Source organism: Fusarium musae, chromosome 3 (assembly GCF_019915245.1).
Source record: "Fusarium musae strain F31 chromosome 3, whole genome shotgun sequence".
Taxonomy (NCBI): domain Eukaryota; kingdom Fungi; phylum Ascomycota; class Sordariomycetes; order Hypocreales; family Nectriaceae; genus Fusarium; species Fusarium musae.
In genome coordinates, this window is record NC_058389.1 from 3,261,356 (window position 1) to 3,281,734 (window position 20,379).

The 20,379-nt window shown below is 48.8% G+C and overlaps 6 protein-coding genes across 6 annotated transcripts; 3 read left to right on the forward strand and 3 right to left on the reverse strand.

Annotated features, from left to right (window-relative positions):
• Nucleotides 1–96: 96 nt before the first annotated feature.
• Nucleotides 97–1,830, forward strand: J7337_004427 (uncharacterized protein; the record flags this gene model as incomplete). The annotated part of the gene is made up of 1 exon (XM_044822121.1): nt 97–1,830. One exon carries the CDS (start codon nt 97–99, stop codon nt 1,828–1,830), a length of 1,734 nt encoding a protein of 577 aa, XP_044683454.1.
• A 117-nt stretch (nt 1,831–1,947) lies between these two features.
• On the reverse strand, nt 1,948–4,623 carry J7337_004428 (uncharacterized protein; the record flags this gene model as incomplete). The annotated part of the gene is made up of 3 exons (XM_044822122.1): nt 1,948–4,270; nt 4,335–4,546; nt 4,603–4,623. The coding sequence occupies 3 exons, from the start codon at nt 4,621–4,623 to the stop codon at nt 1,948–1,950; spliced, it is 2,556 nt and encodes an 851-aa protein (XP_044683455.1).
• Nucleotides 4,624–6,536: 1,913 nt separating this feature from the next.
• Nucleotides 6,537–7,035, forward strand: J7337_004429 (uncharacterized protein; the record flags this gene model as incomplete). The annotated part of the gene is made up of 2 exons (XM_044822123.1): nt 6,537–6,555; nt 6,821–7,035. 2 exons carry the CDS (start codon nt 6,537–6,539, stop codon nt 7,033–7,035), a joined length of 234 nt encoding a protein of 77 aa, XP_044683456.1.
• A 3,075-nt stretch (nt 7,036–10,110) lies between these two features.
• Nucleotides 10,111–10,803, reverse strand: J7337_004430 (uncharacterized protein; the record flags this gene model as incomplete). Its single annotated transcript, XM_044822124.1, has 2 exons — nt 10,111–10,396; nt 10,448–10,803. 2 exons carry the CDS (start codon nt 10,801–10,803, stop codon nt 10,111–10,113), a joined length of 642 nt encoding a protein of 213 aa, XP_044683457.1.
• A 2,599-nt stretch (nt 10,804–13,402) lies between these two features.
• Nucleotides 13,403–13,882, forward strand: J7337_004431 (uncharacterized protein; the record flags this gene model as incomplete). The annotated part of the gene is made up of 2 exons (XM_044822125.1): nt 13,403–13,470; nt 13,546–13,882. The coding sequence occupies 2 exons, from the start codon at nt 13,403–13,405 to the stop codon at nt 13,880–13,882; spliced, it is 405 nt and encodes a 134-aa protein (XP_044683458.1).
• Nucleotides 13,883–14,566: 684 nt separating this feature from the next.
• DBP7 (ATP-dependent RNA helicase dbp7) lies at nt 14,567–16,798 on the reverse strand (the record flags this gene model as incomplete). The annotated part of the gene is made up of 1 exon (XM_044822126.1): nt 14,567–16,798. One exon carries the CDS (start codon nt 16,796–16,798, stop codon nt 14,567–14,569), a length of 2,232 nt encoding a protein of 743 aa, XP_044683459.1.
• Nucleotides 16,799–20,379: the final 3,581 nt, after the last annotated feature.

The following is a 20,379-nucleotide window of genomic DNA, read 5'->3' on the forward strand; positions in this document are numbered from 1 at the left end:
TTTCGACCAGGCTCAAGGTAATGGAAGACATGAGCAAAAGATATTCAACATAACAGCTTCAAGTCTGCACCGGAATTGTCGCACAATTCTCTTATTATGGCTCCGCGGTGCCCGGCTATGTCTTCGACACTCCTACCATTCCTCTACCCTTCGATACTCCTGTCAAGACACACTCTCGCCAGCACAGCAGCTCTCCGACGTCGCTTCAACTCCACCATCAACGACCTCCCCGAGTCCCGACTAAACCCTGCTCCGGACGACTATGCGTCTCCTAGTTTCTCGGACAAAGCTTTCTTAACTCTTTATGCTGGCAGAGGTGGAAACGGCTGTATTTCTTTTTTGCGTGAAGCATACCTTGCTGAGGGCCCTCCCAATGGTGGTGATGGTGGTCACGGCGGCAATGTCTACATTCAAGCGGCGCATGGCGAAACCTCGCTGCACAAGTTGGCACGGAAGCGATTTGTTCGAGCCGGTCGAGGCAAGCATGGACAGGGAAGCGCAAAGAGTGGAACCCGAGGAGAGGATATTATTATAACTGTGCCTGTGGGAACAGTAGTCCGTGAAATAGAGCGTGAGGATCCGGTGCTCGACGAAGAGATGGATATGCGCTTGTGGCGCGCCCAGCAGAAACAAAAGAGAAAGGAGGAACTTATGGCTGCTCTGGAGCGAAAGCAGAGGCAAGAAGAGAACGAGGAGGGTTACGAAGAGGAGGGGGAGGAGGATGAACAGGTCGAAGAGGAGAATGAGGAGGGCGATCAGGATCCTGAGCGTCGCAAGTGGCTTTTATATCCCGGACTGTCTAAGACTGACATCAAACAAACCGTCTTTCCTCGATTGCCTAAACGAACTCGACTTCTTAAACAACCGCCTCCCACCATCCATCTCGACTTATCTCGCCCTACCCCAAAGCCAATCCTTCTCGCAACTGGAGGTATCGGCGGTTTGGGAAACCCCCACTTCACATCCAGGGCGCATCCTCGGCCCATGTTTGCTACCAAAGGCGAAGAGGCTGTTACCATGAAGATTGAGCTTGAGCTCAAGCTCCTTGCTGACGTTGGCCTCGTCGGCCTTCCTAATGCTGGAAAAAGTACCCTCCTTCGTGCCATCACAAACAGCCGTACTAGAGTGGGCAACTGGGCCTTCACAACGCTGCAGCCCAATATCGGCACGGTTGTTCTTGACAAGTATTCCGGTCGGCCAGTAATCAAGAGTTATCGCCGCTATCCTGCTCAACTGGGTCTGCCCGAAGCAGTCGACACCGAACCACGCACTCGATTCACGATTGCTGATATTCCTGGTTTGATTGAAGGTGCACATCTTGACCGAGGCCTGGGCATTGCTTTTTTACGCCATGTCGAACGCGCTGGTGTCCTCGCTTTCGTCATTGATCTGTCCGCCGGCAATGCAGTCAAGGCTTTGGAGTCACTCTGGCGTGAGGTTGGATTATACGCACAAATGCGTGATGAAGAAGAGGCCGATCGCGCAATCGAATCACACATTGACTGGGATGTGACGTCGGATATGGACGGTCCTATGAATCTGTCCCCAGGTATGGCGAACGATGAAGAAGATTTCAGTTCAAAGCCGGGATTACAGATTGCTGGAAAGCCATGGTTTGCCGTAGCAACCAAGGCTGACTTGCCAGAGACACAAGAAAACTTCAAGGAATTAAAACAATACCTTGATAGTGTCACAAAAGGCGAAAAGCCGCATCCAAGTGGAGTAACGGATGCTTGGACAAAAGACTGTGCTGTTATTCCAGTGAGCGCAATTAATGGCCAGGGCGTAGATAGAATTGTACACTGGACTGTGGGATTACTGGACGAGTAGACGAAGTTTGGAAACATCTTGTATTATACCATTTGTATCAACATTTCATCCCTGATCATGATTCAAACTGTAACAACATCAAAAACAATATAAAGCAATTGTACATTGACCCATTTTTTAAGCCGTTTCCATCTTCTGTTCCTCAGCCTCTACTGGCTCCGTTGCTGGCTCCTCGGGCGAAGGAAGATCCGCAACATCCACTTCCTCCTTGGTATCATCACCAGCCTCGGCCTCCTTGGCGTCTTGGACAGCCTTCTGGTTCTTCTGCGCAGCAATATTGATGAGTGGGGATGTGTCGTTAAAGATGCGTAGTAGCATAGCAGATCGATCCTCCTTGGGAAGCATGAGGTTAAGGGAGTGGATGCTCTTCCAGAGAGGGAGAGCCATACGCTCTCTAAAGTCGGGGTCTGTGCCGTCAGGCTCAACGCGAAGAACAGCGCAACCCATGCCGATATCTCGGACGCGCTCGCCGATCTCGTCGAAGCGCTCGTACTTGCCATCGTTGATGCGAGGGAACATCTCGATGAGAAGCTTGCGGAAGGTCTCCTTATTGTGGAGGTGCACAACACGGGGCTCGCCGACGTAACCCTGGAGGATGGGCATACCCTCAGCCTGGATACGCCATCTGCATACATCAGCGGAGGGGGCGTCCTGCTTCATGTACATGCGGACACCACCATGGATGAACTTGATGCCACGGCCCTCGTTCTCGATAAGGATATCGCGGAGGAGTGCGCTGGTGTAATAGATGGCCTTAGCAGGCTCACCCATCTCGTTTCGGACCATGTACCGATCGTCAGGGAAGCGCTTAGAGATGTGATAGAACTCCTTAATGCTCTGGACGGTGGGGTGTGACACGTCCAGATACTTGAAAGCCTCCTCGACGGGGCCGTTTCGGCGAGGCTTGCTACCCTCCTGTGCCACTTGGGCAACAGGAGTAGCAGCGGCTGAGGGTTCAGTAGACTCAGTCTTGACCTTTTTAGCGGGCTGATCTTGAGCATCCTCAGTTTCGAGAGGTCGTTTGCTACCGTTAGGAGACGCATCCGTCATAGTAACATCCTCCTGTTTGTCTTCGGCCTTGGCAGATGTAGCTTCAACTTCAGCAAGAGCAGTCTCCGATTCAGTCTTCACCTCGGTCGTCTCCTTGGCAGGTGCCTCTTCAGCAACCTTCTCAGCAGGAGTGGCCTCAGCGGATTCCTCAGTCTTGGCGGGCTTGGTCTCCTTCGACTCGTTCTCGTTCTTAGCCTTGAACTCAGACTTCTTCTCCAAGACTGTGATGAAGAAGCCACCAGTATCTTGCATGTGAGGATAGACTCTCATGCAACGCTCAAGAGGCAGGTCAGCGCATTCAGCACCCTCAAGTCTGGGGAACATGGTCTCAACGACTCGTCCAGGAATAACACCGTCGGCGCTCTCCTTGGCAAAGTCCTCAACCTCTTTCCAGGAGCTCCAGATACGGGCACTCTTATCCATGATCTTCCAGTCCTTCATTCCGGGGTATCGCTTCAGGTTGGGCAGCTCTTTGCTGCAGTCGACAATCTCAACATTCGCAGGACCGCCACATCGCTCAATGGCTGAGACAACCACAGACTCGTTCTCAACAGGGTTCATACTGCAGGTAGAGAACACGACACGGCCACCAACCTTGAGAAGCTGGAGAGCGCGGACCAGAATTCGAATTTGGGTGAGGTGCAGGCCGAGAGCGCTTCCGGGTTGCCAATCCTTCCAGATGTTGGCATTCTTTCGCAGAGTTCCGTCACCGGAGCAAGGGACATCAGCTAGGATGCGATCGAACTTGAGGTAGGTTGGCTTCTTGCCATCCTTAGCAGGGAGCCTGATCGAAGGGAATTGGGTAGCATCGTGGTTCGTGACGAGAAGGTTAGGGGAAGAAAGTCGCTTGAGCTGATGGACAAGCATGTGTCCGCGCTTGTAATCGGAATCGTTGGCGACAAGGATTCCAGTAGCCCGTCCAGCGTCGCTGGGGTCGGCTTCGAGGTCGGCCTCAATCTCATCTGTGGTCTCGGCACCAAGATCCAGGCCATCTTCCTGAGCATAAGATCGGAGAACCTTGCGCACACGGGCCTCCTCGCCCTGGTGAATCATCTCGAGCAGTTGCGCCGCCTTGCTTCCAGGAGCAGCACACATGTCAAGTACGGTCATGCCAGGGCGGAGATCCATCAGCATAGGGGGGATCATGCTGACGACTTCCTGTCGGCTGATGTTTCCAACGCTCGTCTCGGAGACGAGGAACTTCTGGAATGCGGCGAAGGGAGGGAACTTGCGAACGACGTTCTTGGGGGTAGTCATCCACCAAGCAAGCTCGTCGGGGTACCAGGGCACAGGCTGGGGAGGTTCAACAGGTCGGCCATCTTGATGCTCGATCTTGACGATCTCGGGGATATATCTGGTCTGTAGAAGGCTCTTGACAAGAAGGGCGTGACTGAAAGCACATCGAGGTTAGCAGACAGATTTCGCGTTACGCGAGCGATTGCGACAGAACGTACCCTTTAGAGCCGCAGAATCTGAAGCTGTTAGGAAGCTCACGTCTGAGAGCCTCCCAGTAGGCGTTCTTCTCCTCCTCAGGCAGCTGAAGGAGGGTGTCATAGAAGCGCTGGAGCTTCTCGTTCTCCTTAGGAATGGCAGGATAATCTCTCCAGCCACCTCTATCCTGGTTACCACCACCTCGGCCGCCACCGCCTCCTCTTCTGTTCTTTCCCTGTTGTGTTATCAGTATAGGTCACAATTGGGGTGTTGCGTCAAGTGTATGCGCACCCTGAAGCTCTTTTTGCCCATTGTCGCAAATGTCTTGAAGTGGTTGAATCGAGAGAACATTCAATGCGACAAAAAATTTGGACTAAAAAAAAGGCCCCGCCACTTTTTAGCATGGGCGGCGCTAAAAGTATGCAAGGTTTATAGTGGGTTTATGATAGCTTCACTACATTAGCCTCGGGGGGCAAGAAAACATCAGACATTAATATCGGGTGTCAAAATAAACTTAGTAAAGAGTATCCTAAGTCTATACTAAACTTATCCTAAACCTGTACTAAGTGGCCTAAGTCTTTTTGTCGCTTAGAATTAAGGTCCTGAGTTTTATTTCCTCCCTTAGACTATGTAGGAAAAGAGAATGATAGAATCTTAACTTTATATCTTGAAAGAAAAAGTATCATATGAACTTAGGAAACGCTTGAATGCATGAGTAATAACATTTTGTAGCGTCTTGTAGTGTTATCTGCTCAGTTCCAACCAAACTGGTCATGATAATCGTTATGGAACGACGAGGTAAAGATTATGAAACAGCATCTTTTTTCTAGACAACATTTTTGCATATATATTTGCTCACTCTCTGACAATTTCGTAAGATCTCGCGGTAATAGCCCCAGAAACCTGCTTCAGACTATCAGCATCGTGTCTGAAGACCATGATGACAGAGCCTCAATGACTGTTTTGAAATTTGTCGGTCTAACCACATTCACTTGGCCAAAGGCAGTTAAATACGAGAAACAGGTCCTTTAATGGATCCAGCGGAGATGTAGTGAGTAAACTATTTGATATGAATGTTTATTAAACCCAGCTCCTTGGTTGGTTACAAGCCGAAATCGGCACTCATGCTGACCCGACCCTGGCCTTCTTTCTAGTCTATTGGGTTAGAGCTGAACAATAATTGTCGATTGTGACTCCGACAACCGCTTCGAGCCTCATCATTTTCTATATCATCGTCTTGACTGAAGAGCTATCTTCGGGTCGTATTTTCCAAGTTATTAAATGGCTTTGGCCTCTTCATTTCATCCTTCATTCCAATCTGCCACCGCTGTATGCAGAACTAAATGCCGTCACCGTCCCGGCGACCAAATGGACGGCCAGAAGCTTGCGATCCATGTCGTGCACGCAAAGTCGCCTGTGATCACAGACGACCTATTTGTATGCGATGCCAGAGGAGAGGAGACAATTGTGTCTACACAGCATCACCCGCAGTATCACGAGTCAAAGCTTCGATTCAGTCTAGTCCAGGTCTCTCACCCCAACCTGCCAAGCCAATGACGCGAGACTACGCATTTAGTCCAGGCTACCTCGGTTTTACAAGCTACAACTCGGTCTTTCAAGGAGCTCGAGAGAGTCTGTCTCTTTCTGACACAGGCTCTGAATTTCCCAGCCCAGAGGTAGCAAGCCCTGGAAGCGATGATGTTTGTTTACGCAGTTTGCCTTTGCCAACACAGCAAATGTGCCTTGTTGTACTGCAGTATCTTCCGGGACGACCAGAAGCACATATGATATTTCATGACGAACCTGGTCCTGAAAACACCACGAGTTGGTCTCACACAGCTGTATCAAGGATCATTAAGTCTCTGCGGCAACTTTTTCAAAGCTTTGAGGGCAGTAAATGCTTCGACGAGCAGGTTGCTGATGTGCTGTGCCGCAACACTTCAAAGCCTGTCAACGATACCTTTGATAGTTTTGATGAATGGATAGCCCAGTTCTGTGGGCCAAACATCCGATGGGAATCGATAGGGCTTCTGTGGGCTCATCTCGAAGGTCTTTCAGATGCAATATCCACCCTAACATATCGTCAGCTTCAATGGGTTGAAGGCAAGCGATCATCTGTTCTCTCGCACGATCACATACATTACTGCATTGAGATAGCGCGCCGTTTCACAGCTGGCAACAATATGCTCCTTGATCTCTGTCGACGACATGCAGCTCTTGGAACAATGGTTTATGGCGATGCTAGTAAGTTCACTATCAAGTCCGGTATCTTGTACTAACTCTTTAGGCCCTGTATACTGGAACTCCCACAGTCTATGTGTTTCTATGCTGCTTTTCTTGGGCCTTCATGCTTCGGGAGAGGCATCGAGGCCACAAACACAGCCCCAAAAGCCTTCGTTTTGTGTCGAACATAAACGTTTACTCTACAGCTACATCTTTGCAAATGACAAATCCGAGGTCTCCTTTACTGGTAGACCACCACTTCTAAGTCGCCGCTATTGTTCATCAGTGCCGCCATTGGACTTGACAGATAGCTGTATGGTATCTGAGGATACGCTGATGGAAGAGCGTAACGCTCTCGATGACAGGGGCTGGAACACGAAGGGTGAGATTTCCAGCAACAGTTACATACGGGCTCGCTACTTGATGGCGTATGTCTTTGACGAGGTGATAGAAGTGGCACTTGGCAACGATACCCATGCCACGCTTGAATATCTTCAGTAGGTTGTCGCGATAACTTTTGGCATATGCTAATAGGATGAAGAAATATCAAAGCCCGGGTGATGCAAACATTTCTCGACATGCCTTCGCATTTGATTTTCAAGTTTGAAGATCTAGATGATCCGCATCTTGACATAAATGTTCTTTATCTAAGAATATTGCTTCATCTCGCTCATCGAAAAGATGTCTTTGTGGTCGAGAGATTGCTTCTTACGCATGGTGCCATAGATGATGGCTCTTTACTTGCAACTAGTTTTGATTTAGTCAAAGTAACGGTCATGCTCTGGATACATAAAAATCGCTTTGCGCCTATGCGGCGGAACTTTGAATGGCTTGTGAGTATCGTCATCCCCCAATAGTTATTCATTCATTCTGATTTTATGAATAGCTGGTAGCGTACGGAGCACTAGGAGGAGGCATTCTCTGTCAAGAGCTACTTCGACCAACCTTCTTAGGGGTTCATCCCTTGAATCCTGCTCTTTCACGGTCCAACATCGTCCAACAACTGAGCTTGCTCGTTGCTTTCTTGAACTGGGTCGGTCCCAGTTCGCCAAACAGAGTTGTTTGTGGAGACTGCGAAGCAATCATTCAGCGTGTGCTTGATGAGCATTTGAACTCCGAACCAACTGGTAATACAGACCTGGTACCGTTAGATATAGGGGTTCCTCCGTCTCTAACATTCGGGTTCGAGTTGCTCAATACATTTGAGTGGCTCCAGAACGGCATTCAGAGAGTGTGAAGGTTGTTTTGGAAAGTTGATCAAGGACTACTGAGGAATTTGTTCAGTCAAATCACGTCACATCCGGAGAGATAAAATGCAGCAAAAGATCCCATTGTAGAAAGGATGTTCCTCGTGAGCTAGGGGAGGAAACAAAACTCAAGACCTCAGTCCTAAATGACAAAAAGGCTAAGGTAACTCAGTATGAGTTTAGGATATCTTTACTAAGGTTAGGATACCTTTTGCTTAGTTTAGTTTAATACTCTATATTAAGATTCTATGTTTTCTCACTCCCTCAGGCTGTGATATCACTTATATTAAAGCAAGAAATCATAATCCTCCTGGGGCTTTTTTATTTACATTTTAACCATTACCCATTTCCTGGTCTTCTTCCCTGTTGGGAGCCGGGGGCGGAGGCAGCACCGGGAGAGGGGGGGAAAGGCGGCACCAGCAGTATAGGCCGGAGGGGCCTGTTGAACAGAGAGGCCCAATCCGGGCAGCACGTATGTTCGGAGGCAAAGCAGCATCCGCCACAGCGAAGGGGGCGGAGGGGAGGGTTGATTCGCTAGAATGTGCCATCACCAGGCACCACAGCGAAACGGGGCTTGGAGCCGCCGCTCCCGCTCTAACACCGGACATTGAGCACGAACGTGCCCGGGATTTTTGCACTGAATAGTTGGTTGTTATTTAGTCTCTTTCCCTAAGTATAAGAAGTAGACTTACCAGGCGATACACAGGAACCACGGCCCTCAAAACCAAGCAGCAAGAAGCCAGGTGAAAATAGTACCTATGCTTATCGACGGAGCAGGTTGAATGCGTATATGATGCACTAATGAAGCATGCTAAACGTGTGCGTGGGCTGCATCGAAGAAGCAGGGTAATTGCTTATGCTATATCGACGACAGGATAAGTGTGTATGTTGTATCGATGGTCGGACAAGTGCGTCGGTGTATGCTACCTATATTGATGACAGTGTAAGTGTGTATGCTCTATCGACAAAACGGTGTATAATGTGTGTGCTGTATCGATGAATTCGGGTAAAAGTGTGTGTATGCTGTCTCGTTGAAGCTGAGTAAATGTGTATATGTTGTATTGATTGCGCTGCGTAAATATGTGCGTGATGCCAATATCCTGCTGTCGTTACTCTTTCCCAATCTCCTCATGAGAGTGCATTAGGAAGGCGTTAGGAATAAGCAACATCCTCCCATAAGCACCTAGGTAGATTAGGAAAGAGCAATACTAGCATCACTAAAGAAAGAAATATCGAAGTGACTAGCAAGTCATTACCTTAAACAAGCATGGCACCGAGATAAACCTCTCATTAATGATTACCAAGATTCTCAGTACAAGAAGTAATGCAAGACAATACTTCAAGTTCCAGAGGTCCAACATCAGATATCGAATAGTAATGTGATACTCTCTATTGCGAACTGAAGGTCAACGTCGTCATATTAAACAGAACATCGCCACACATTTGGATTGATCAACGTTTAGGAATAATGCCACCAAAAAGCATACTGACCATGCCCTGGGTAGGGCTGATCGTATGGTTACGGGAGATTACATGTCAGTCAGGCTGTGATTTGTTCCAATTTACTACGAGATATAATGTATATCATGTTTACGCAACTTATGTGAGGCAAATATTTTGTGATAAGTATGAGTACTGCCACCATGGCTATTGCATTTAAAGTGACTGAACAAGAGGACCCAGTACACAAGATGCAGGGTCCGACGATTGACGACAATGTCATCTTCAGCTTGGCACGTCCTGGAAGCCTTTTTGTCACTGACGATCCTCTTTTCGTTCAGTTGCCTGTCCATACCACTCGAATGTAAAGTCGGTGGATGGCGCACTGCCAGAGCGGTTAAGATAGGTGCTCCAAGTGCAGTTTGAGTCCAGATTAACGCGGAGTACAAACGAAAAGAAACGAGCTGTGTTGAGAAACTCGGAATAAAACAATATCCCCGTTAAACGGCTTTATATGATAGTTTTCAAGAATGAAACGGTCAGTCAAAGGGGTACGAGATCCGAAGAAAGATTGCCCATGTCGTTTTTACAAATATGACGGGTATTATACGTGACAGGTACCCCATGTGTATGCCATTTAATATGAAATATCTGCGTACGCCGCATTTACCTTTGCTGATGCCTTGCGTCGCTTCACATCACGGTCAATACAGAGCACCTTTGTGGCTTGTGGAAGTGAGGGTATATATTCATATTACTCCTTGCAGGAGATGGTCTATCTGCGTTTATACATACATAATGTTCCATGACTAGTAACTCGCTAGCTGAAACAAACATAATGCCTCTGGGGCTGGAATCATAACACAACGTTGACTGGCAGGAGATTCTCCTACATCATCAAACCGCCAAAGAGAGCAGCAATGGCACCACTCATAAGACGCCATTGGATCTGTCCTCGAGCCTCAATACCGGCGTTACCGCTCTCGGTTGCTGAAGCGCTGGCAGCAGTTCCGCTCTCTGTAGCAGTGGCGGTAGCGGTACCAGAGGCAGAACCTGAGGCGCTTCCTGTCTCAGCGGCGCCAAACTTACCACCTCCGGTGGATTTGGGGGCAGAGCTATCTTCAGAGTCGGCGGCGGCCTTGGCGTAGTTGTCAAAGCTCTTAGCACCGCTGGTACTATTCGTTTGTTAGCATATGTAATGTTGTTTACAAGATAGTTCAACTTACGGAGCATTGATCGCTCCTACCATTCCTCCTTGACAATGTCCCTGGACAGCGCAGTAGTACCAGATGGGATCCTCAGTCTTGACCTCGATGGTGAAGACCTTGTCGCTGACCTTGGTCTTGACATTCTGGTCACCGCTGAAGAAGGCAGTGCTGTTGATGGGCTCACAGGGCTTGGCGAAGCTGCTCTGGGCAACGGAGTGGAAGCCTTCATAGAAATGGAACTCTACCGTGTCTCCAACCTTGGCGGAGGTCTGAGCAGGAGTGAAGTTTAGACCATTCTCTCCGACCTTGACGACGTGGACGGCAGCAGAGACGGCGCTGGCGGAAAGGGCCAAAAGCTTGATGGGAGAGGGCATTTTGGTGATTTTTGATGGTGGTAGGGTGCAGGTTGGTCCTGAGGTGGTCACGTGATGGTGGTGGTCGTGATGGGTTTGGAACTGTTTTGTTTGAACGGGTTGGATGTTTGTTGTGTTTACAAGTGTGAGTGTGAATGTGCAAGTGTTTGTTGATGATACAATCCCATTCTTGGTAGTTCATCCCTCCTCTTTATAGTCATTCCAACTGATGCCAATTATATGAAGTCAGGTCGAGGTCGAGTTTAACTTCGTCCCCTATCGGCCTCGCTATAAGGTCCTCAAGGGTCGTCTGCTAACCTAAAACCAGGATGAAGCACAGGGGCGGCCGCCCTACCCCAAACATCCATTTAGCAAGCTAGGCGGGACAACAAATAGTGAGTGGCTGTGTCTCAGTCTCGGCATGTGCATACAGATTCAGGTGCTGTGCTAGCTATGCTACATAGGTTTCCAGCGGCTCCGTATCGTCGCGGACAGTTTGATACCCCGAACCAGAATTGGTTTCGTTTAGTGTTTTCTGTTTGACCTTTCTCCTCGAAACTCTCTGAGCGCTAGATCAAACCGGGTTCCAGACCGAGCCGAGACTCCCTGTGTAGCAAGCCATGTTGAAGCTCGATAATTCGGCATTTTGGTGCCGACTGAGAGCCCGCATTCTGGAACGCCCTGGCTGGCTTACACGTTTCACTTGTGCGCCAATGGAGGTAAGCCACTGCCGTGATATCCAACATTGTATTGGGCACTGAACGAGGCTACAAGTATGCTGACGTTGAAATGTATTCATAGATCTCACTGTAAGCTTTGGGGTGCGGGATACTTGGCCCGAATTGTCCGTTGTGTATAACGTTAAGCGCTGGTCCTTTTTGGTTCATCGAATACGAATCCCACATTCTCGCCGATTTTAAGACAAGCATAGTCGCAATTCAGATCTGAACGGTCGAACTACCGAAGCTAGCAGCACCCCAGGCATCTCTAGCGCTCGGTTCGCCTAGTATAATGCGGTTAATGCTATCGATGTTCTCAAAGGCGAGGCCTCCGAGAAGGTATGTGTTCTCTCGTGTCAGACTCAGGATATGTAACCGTAGCTTAGAGACATTGTAAGTTTGTGACTGTGGTGACGCGGATACGAGTCTTGTTGGCCCTCGGCTCGAAACGGCTGGTAACATCTCGACTAGTACAAACACAAAGGAAGGACTCGTAACATCGAATGGTGTAGGGGGGATGGTTCTAAAACTCCAGTGGCATGGCATGTCACTGCAGCTTCTCCGATAGTATTGTCTTGATACAATGTTGCTATGGCATGTTGCCTGATTGCACACTTCCGCAGCACAACAATTCCATGACAATTTACACAATGAACGCCGAGACCCGCGAAAATACTACTGCAGCTTTCTTGAATACGACTGCAAGTTTCGGTGAAGACTGTCAGAAGCTCCATGTAGTATTCTCGTCGGATACCTCGCGTTCCATGATGCTGATCGAGGTCTTACCCTAAAGACATCATTATCAATCAACAAACCGGTTGGCATTTCCAGGCCCACTGCTATCCTCGGGCATGAAATCTCGATGTAGAAGCTATAGGACTTATACTTCACGCTTGTCATCGCTTGACATCGTAGAACACGTGGTGAGTCTCGCGAGGCTCTAGGGAAATATTTGATCTTACGGGCCTGCGCCACGATCGACACGTAGGTCCTCAGGTTTGTAATGTGTTGGTAAATCTCAGCTAAGTCGTTACCACTGGCGCGGTTCAAGCTTCTCGAACAACGATAGTAGGCGGATGCTCTATTCAACCGAGTCGCAGGCTTAAATGCCCAATTGAGGCAATGGCCAAGGCCAACTCGAACTCAAAGGAGATGAAGCTCTCCACACGCAGCCGAGCTGTCACGGCTCAGCACCTTCCGAAATGCTAGCAGCGCCGAGCAGGTAGCAGTCACGTGCAGCTACCCATAGCTCCCGTTGGCCTAGCAACCTGAGGGAGTCAACAGCGCACGGGCCACTCCAAAAATTCTGTATATAACCTTGAGCTGCCTCTCTTCTTCTGCTCTTCTTTTCCTTTCTTCTTCATACTTACCTTGCTTGGAGTTTCCTCGCTCATGAATGAGGAACCTCAGTGTGTGACGGCCTGCATTGCACATCGCGGAGTCGTCCGCACTTCATTGTCCTTCGGGGCCATGAGAGGCGTAATTTTTGATTTAGAACCCATCTTTCATTGTGTGCTCGGCTTCATGCTGGGTCATGAAGAAGGATTTAAATAGAAATGGTGACCATGTCTATGCGCTGCGAGGGTTTTGTACACTGGGTGGCAGCAGGCAAACCTGCCTCGAACGGTCTCGGCGATAATTTTCTAACGCATCTATGTACGACCACGTAGGTCCTAGGCTCATTCAGGCGGTTGTGACTTTGGCTTCTAATCCTTACATGCGCGTAGGAGATTCAATCAAGTAATATGCTGATGCCAGTTGGACCTAATCCGAAAAGATACCCGCTGTAGTCTTGGGACCGTTGAAGGGATCTGGCTGGCAAATTGCGAGGACGCGATTGTGGGCGCGAAACGCGGCGGCAACGCAACTTTGCGTACTGATGTCACGAATAGATGAGTGTTATGTTTAATGGAAGTTGTTTTCATATTAACTCAAATCGTAATCCTACACTCCGTCGTGATAGTCCCAGGTAATTGTATCCTTCCTCAACTCTCAAAGTTATCTTGATATCGTTGTGCTCTTTACTGCTTCTTCCACTGTCCAGCGTTCTCTACACCCTTGGAGATGCTGTCGAGTCCGCCCTGAACGCCAGTTCCCAAATTGCCGATTCCGTCCCCGAGAGGACGGCCAGCGTCACCAGTCGCGGAGGTTATGGTATCGCCCAGACCTCTCGTTGCGGCTCCGGTGACTCCCCCAACTGTGCGACCCAAGCCGCCGACAGTATTGCCAACGGTACTGGTGAGGAAGTTAAGACCTCCTCCGACCGTTTCGCCGACGTTGCCGGCTGGGTTGCTGTTCTTGTTGCTGTTGTTGTTCATGATAGTAAATTTGGTGTTTTAATGGTGTGGTGTTTGTGTCTTGAGATTTGTTTTGAGGCTTGATATCTTGTAGGTAGCAGATGAATAACACTAGAATCAGTGGAAAGAAGCCACTCTTAAATATATCTCCTCTTCCCATCGGAATCCTAACAATATCTTGTCCTGTAAATCATCAGCCAGACTGCATCACCGAATGACGTCAATCGGCCGTTCATTGGATCAACATCTAACCACACCAGCCACACCACACCTCTAAAATGACGTCCCTCAACACATAATTACGCATTCCGGTGTTTGAGATGCATGCAGAGGTGTCCGCCTCAGTGATGTTATAGGGCAGAAGAGCATCGCTAGCAGGCATGCCCCGACAATTGCCGTGGGGAGTTTATGTCATGATCTGGACCTTTGGACCCTTGAAAGGTCGGAGAGATTCCCTTTGTGGCGCATCTGTCCGTTAGCTGTCAGACTGTGAGGCTGTGACTGGTCGAGCAAGAGAGTCGCGACTGATATTGTGCAGGTTTCGATGCGCACCTTGAGATCTCTGTGCGATGCGAGATGCTGAGTTGCATCGTCATGGCGACAAGATCTTGGAGGGCCATGACGTTGGACACGCACGCATGAGCACCATGTGAATAGATGTGTAATGTCATAGGAAGATGTGGAAAAATCAACATGGGCATGATCATCATGCCCGGCTTTTAATTATGCTGTTCTAATAAAACTCAACTGAACCAAGGAATGCGCTACCTAACCAATGTTGAACTCATCTGCCGCGGAATTCATCAGCATCATACTCTTCTTCCTGATAATGTTCTGGTTTTGCCGCTCATCTCCAGCTGCCTGTTCTGTATTCTTCTCGACACCCTTATTCGTCCGCTTCTTAGTCTTCCTCTCCACACCTGCGCCGATGCCCCCAGGTGCCTCTCTCAGACCGTAGCTCTTTGCCGTGTGTCCCAAGTGTAATTCTGAAATGTCAAAGTGCTTTCTCTCCTCCTTGGTATGCGTAGCATATGCCCTGATGTGGGACTTGAAGCCGTTTCGAGCAAGCTCTAGTCGCTTGGTGTCCGTTAGGAGACGTTGCTCGATATGTAGCTGAAGGGCTTCCGCCTTGTCGTGGAAGGACTGTCCATCCTCCGGTTTCGCAGACGTCTCGACCGGGAATTCGAGTTTCGTCATCATTCCCTTCTGGAGAATAGAGTCGTAGGATTGCGGTGTTGGTGGCGTTGACGCTTTTAGGAGTTCGATATATCCTTCTTCGGTTCCGGGTAGCAGGAATAATAAAGCATCACCGGGTCGACCAGCACGAGCAGTACGACCAACACGATGGATATGATCGGCGAAACTGAACGCAGGGTCGTACTCGATGACCAGATCGACCGACGGAATATCAAGACCACGCGAGGAAACATCGGTGGTGATCAAAAGAGAGGGAGACTTGCAAGCTGAGAACGATCGCAATGTAGCTGTACGAATGGGCTGCGACAAAGATCCGTGCATCCTGTGTAGAACAACTTCGGGGCTTGCTGGTGAAGTGATGTATGCTGCTTTTGCCACTGTCTTCGAAACCGACTCTGCATCCTTAGAGCCTGCGACAGGTGCCTCATTATTGTTGGGGTCTCGCAAGAGTTCGTAATGGAAGTCGACAGAGTCGGCACATGATATGAATATAATCGCCTTCATGGTCTTTCCACGCCGAGAAAATGTCGCCTTGAGATACGAGATGAGAGTGACGAGTCGCAGCTTGGCCGGGACAACGGAGTAGTACTGGTGAAGCTGTGCGGGCGCCTTCATTTCCGTCTTTTCCACATCAAGCTCCATCTCCTCCTTCTTTGCTGCCAGGAATGTCGCATCCGCCAAACTCATCTCTCCCAGCTTCTGTACGTTCATCTTCATTGTCGCTGAGCACAGCACCGTGACTCTTCGTTCGGGAAGGGCCGTGAGTGGTGTTCCATCGGTTAGTTTGTTGGATACGTCGACTGCCTTGATAGCCGTGATGACCTTCTTCAAGTCGTCCTCGAAACCCAGATCCATGAGTCGATCACCTTCATCGAGAATCAACCATCGAACTGTGCTGAGGCTAAGCGCCTTTGTATTGTCGATATGATCAGCAAGTCGTCCAGGAGTAGCAACCAGAAAATTGACACCCTTCCGTATGCGAGCCTTTTCCGCCTTCTTAGATTCTCCTCCGGTAATTGCTGTCGATACAAGCCATGGGAACGGTCGGATGAGCTTCTCTAGAACTGTGTGAACCTGTTTTGCAAGTTCGCGAGTAGGTGCAACGATGATGGCAAAAGCGCCAGAATCTCGATGAATCTGAGCCTTCCCCTTTTCGCTGAGAAGTAGAACACGATGTAAGATAGGTAAGAGGTATGCCAGAGTCTTTCCTGAACCAGTTTCGGCTTGCACGAAGGCATCAGAGCTGCTCGTTAACATGTGCGGAATCACCTTGTTCTGAATAGCCGTGGGTCGCTCCAGGTTCATCTTGCCAAGCTCATCAACAAGTCGGGCAGAAATCGTCAGTGTGCCAAAGTTCGCAACATCTGATAAAGGCGCATTGGTTGCTTCGGGAGCCGTCCATTCTGCCTGCTTCTCCTCCTCCTCTGTCGTCTGTGCGGGATTGAATGAGAAGAGTCGTGAGATGACTTGTCTAGATTTGCGATCTGACTGTTGGTTGCGAGGCTGGCCTGAGCCTCCGTGGCCATCGTTATCTCTGATCTTCGGTCGCGAACCATGTCTGCTGGATGCTTTGTAGTCGAATGATTGATCCCCTCCTCCATCATCTGTTCTTTGGCGTTTTGACGACCTGCCCTCATCGAATCCGTCTCCAGAAGGTTTGGCTTGTGGTGTTTTCCCGGAAGCTATCCTTGCCGACTTCTCTGCTTGCTTCCTGTCACGCCATCGACCACCCTTAAACTTGACCTGGGGCTTAATTGGACCTGAGCCCAGGTCAAAATTCAAAAGCATTCCATCGTCAGCCATGATTGCGATGTTGGTGTTGATATCGAGGGTTCACATGGGCCATTAGATTCTCGATGCAATGCGCAAGAAAAAAAAAAGAGTGGAGTACCTTATCTTATCCAGATCTTATCGATAAACACCATGGATGTGGTCTAGACTCTTAGACCTCAACAGTTCTGCCCTGGCTGGCTTCATCGTCACAGGTTGACATGGCCAGCCAAAAAAGATAAAGAAGCTCCTTCGTATATCCGAAGCAAAGGTGTCATGGCGGAAACTGAGAACTGTCTCATGACCACTAAGATCGGGAATCTAGACATTTCAGGGCACTCTGGGCGATGCACATCGAAAAGTCCCGGGTTTATGCTGTCAAATGACCGACAGCCCCTTGAGTCATCTCAAATTCCCCGAGATTCCTCAAGAGGAAGAGATCGATACGAAATGATGCAGAGAGTTTAATGAGGCGCGACGAGGCATATTCTCGATCCCGCAGAATCGCGAATTCGGTCCGCGTCAGCAAAGGGAGGTCTTGCGAATGCCAATACTGCAACGGTCCTACTCCTTCATGTGATACGCATCGCAATCTTAATCTACGGAAGCACAAACCCTTTGGTAAGTCAGTGCTACGTCAGGTATGCGTAAACCGCGGGGCATCGAGGGATGTAGTTACACGTCAACTACGAATGCCACTGACCTGGCTTGTCTATCTACCAGTATGTCATTGAGGATAAGGTAGTTCGGAGTAAAACATCTCCTTCCATAAGCCGCTCGTAACTTTGCTCCGTCGTGCCGGAGGTGAGCAGCATTTTGCATCCCGCCCCGGAGACGGTCATAGATTGATAAGCGATAGCCTATTGATAGCCGGGCGAACCATCGGATGGTACTCCAACCTCCAAATCTCCAAATCGCTACCTCGAGGGCGGATATTCATGGAATTAAAAGCGAAAATGCCGGGCATGTGCTTACACCCGATCGGACTCGGCTATTAACCCGTCATCTTAGGCGAGACCTGAAGGATGACAAGCGAAAAGCCAGGGGATTTTCAGCCATAATCCATAGTGATCCGTGGTATCCGTTGTAAACGGGTATTTTTCGTTGATAGTGATCCTGTGACGGACCAAAATTGCAGCCCTGTGGCAGGACAGTTCTGCCACTCCTCCTCCTGACTTTAGATGGCTGGGAACAAGTCCGGGACGGAACTTTGTATCATAGGCCAGTGTGTTTATTGAAGAATATTTATCATTATTTGAGGAATGGTTGTCCTTTTATGGTGGCCCTTATGACGAGATGCTTCTATAATAGATAGTCTCTGGTGATAATAATCCAAGTGAAGCAAAGCCAGAGCTTGATGGTTCTTTCACATTCCTCATGAGAGTGGGACTAACAGGATGCTCGCTGACATTGCCACACTACGGATACAATGACCATCATGAACAAAATGCTTATTGTTCTGACAGAGGCTGTGGCTAGGGCAAACGGAACCCTGACGGAGTTGCACTACTTGCCCCGGCAGAGACTCCGGTGAGACTTTGGGGCGTAAGTAATTTGGGTATAATACAGTACTTTGGTGCCTTTCTTGAATGGGTGCTCTCCGTTTCATTCTGTTGCAGCACTGTAGCAGCTGACAGCTGGTATTTTCACACAGCCTGGTTGAGCTTACAAGCTTTCGCCACACCTTGTGTAGACCCCACCAAACTCTCAATTTCGTGATGTTTCTTTGTGGTGTAACGACACTAAAATTCATGAACCAAAATTTCAACAATATCTATAACCGAGGATATGGCCAAATTTTTACGTTTGACATCAGTAATTCCACTATCATGAATGGTTCTTTGCTGAGATCCACCTTCACAATGCCCTGTCCATCAAGACAATGATAGAAGTAAAGCTGAATAAAACTGAAATACCCTTGTTAAAAGCCCTTGGAAGGCTAGCACTCAGACAAGTGTCCTCTGGCGGGACATCTGGCAGCGACCCGACAGGCTGGACGTGGAGTTCCGGCTTCTCCCACGAAGTCTCAACGCTAACGGGAGAAGGAAGACTTCGACCAATAGAAACTCATTAAACCAACGTCCAAGACAGGGAGGACTGGACAAAAAGCACCGGTTTGTTCTCGCCCTGGCCACCATTAGAGATCGAAGAGTTGGTGGCTGATTAGTCAATGACTCTCGAGACCCTTGGCCCTGGTCGTTGCAGAAGTCGATGATGGATGTAGGTTCTGAGAATTCTGGTCTAGAAAACGGTTCCGCTCCTCGCTAAAATCGTCAGATCAAGGGTCGCGTGCGAAGAAGGGTTCGTCAATGCGGATGCACTTTTTTGATTTTTAATTTTTAATTTATAAAATAGTAGAAACTAAGAAAATGGCTGCAGATAAATATGTGTGTTGTACGGAGTAGTTCAGATATGAATGATATGATTTGTGTTGTTCTGATGATCCTCCACAGAAAAAGCGATTGATGAGATCGACAAAATTAAAAAAATACCACTATAAAAAGCAAGGAATAAAAATCTGTCGTGATCGGACGAGAGGGAGTTTCCAAAATTCGATGAAAGCTGATTGGTCGAGACGAGCCAATATCAAGCTCTTCCAACAGGTTCTCCAAACGCCAGGACCAAGTGGTCTTGGTGCTCGCAGCGCTGAATGTTCTGCTCATAGATGGATACATTATGCGAGCGGTGGGAATTCAAGCATCTATGGTTTCTAGGATCAATGATCGGTGTGAATGCGCGTGTAATAGACTAAGCAGTATGAATCGTTGCCACATGCATTAGATCCCCCCGCAAACAAAATGGTTGCATTCTTCTGTCTGTCTGTCTGTCTGTCTGTGTGTCACTCACTTGTTCACCTGAAGCTCAACTCGTCACCTGGAGACTTTGCCTCCGGAGGTTCTAGGGAGCTTCAGTGAGTAAGAGAAAAAGAGACGGGACGGGATGGGATGGAGATAACTTTGTTTACAGGCCCAAGCTTTGAGTCATTCCAGAACCTGCTTCTGTCCGATGGAGTCCAGGCACCCACAAGCTGGAAGACACACTTTAACCCCTGTCGACACCCACAGAAGAGCCACTGCGGAGTCTGAACAGGCCGCATCCAACAACGACCCGAACTCCGCGCCCCGACAAGGCCGCTATGGCCGCGCAGCCATCATTCATCAATGGTACTTGCAGCTACAGAGGTGTCCAAGTACTTTGTAGCGATAACAGACCGTGGAGGAAGCTCCTTCAGTGGATAGTTGACCGTAATAAGCTCCGTTGTGAGGGCTCCAGCGAGTGTTTCCCCACACTGACTCTTGTAAGCTGCCTCTTGACGCATACATTTTTCTACGTAACTGGGCAACTTTGACAGTAAAAGTGTCGCCAAGGTATCCACTCCACTGCACCTCAGGCAAAGAGAAAAAAAGGCAGCCACTCCCCCGACCCTAAGGCCCGGGCTCATGTCGAATATTCACCCTCGTCTTCCATCCCATCCATCCTGACACCCGAGGACAAGACAACCAACCCCAGACGACTTATTTTTTTTTCCTCGTCTCTTTTTTTTCTCGATCTGATCTCTTCCCATTTCTTCACATCTTTCCTCCCCTTTCATAATTATTCTATCAATCTGGTCT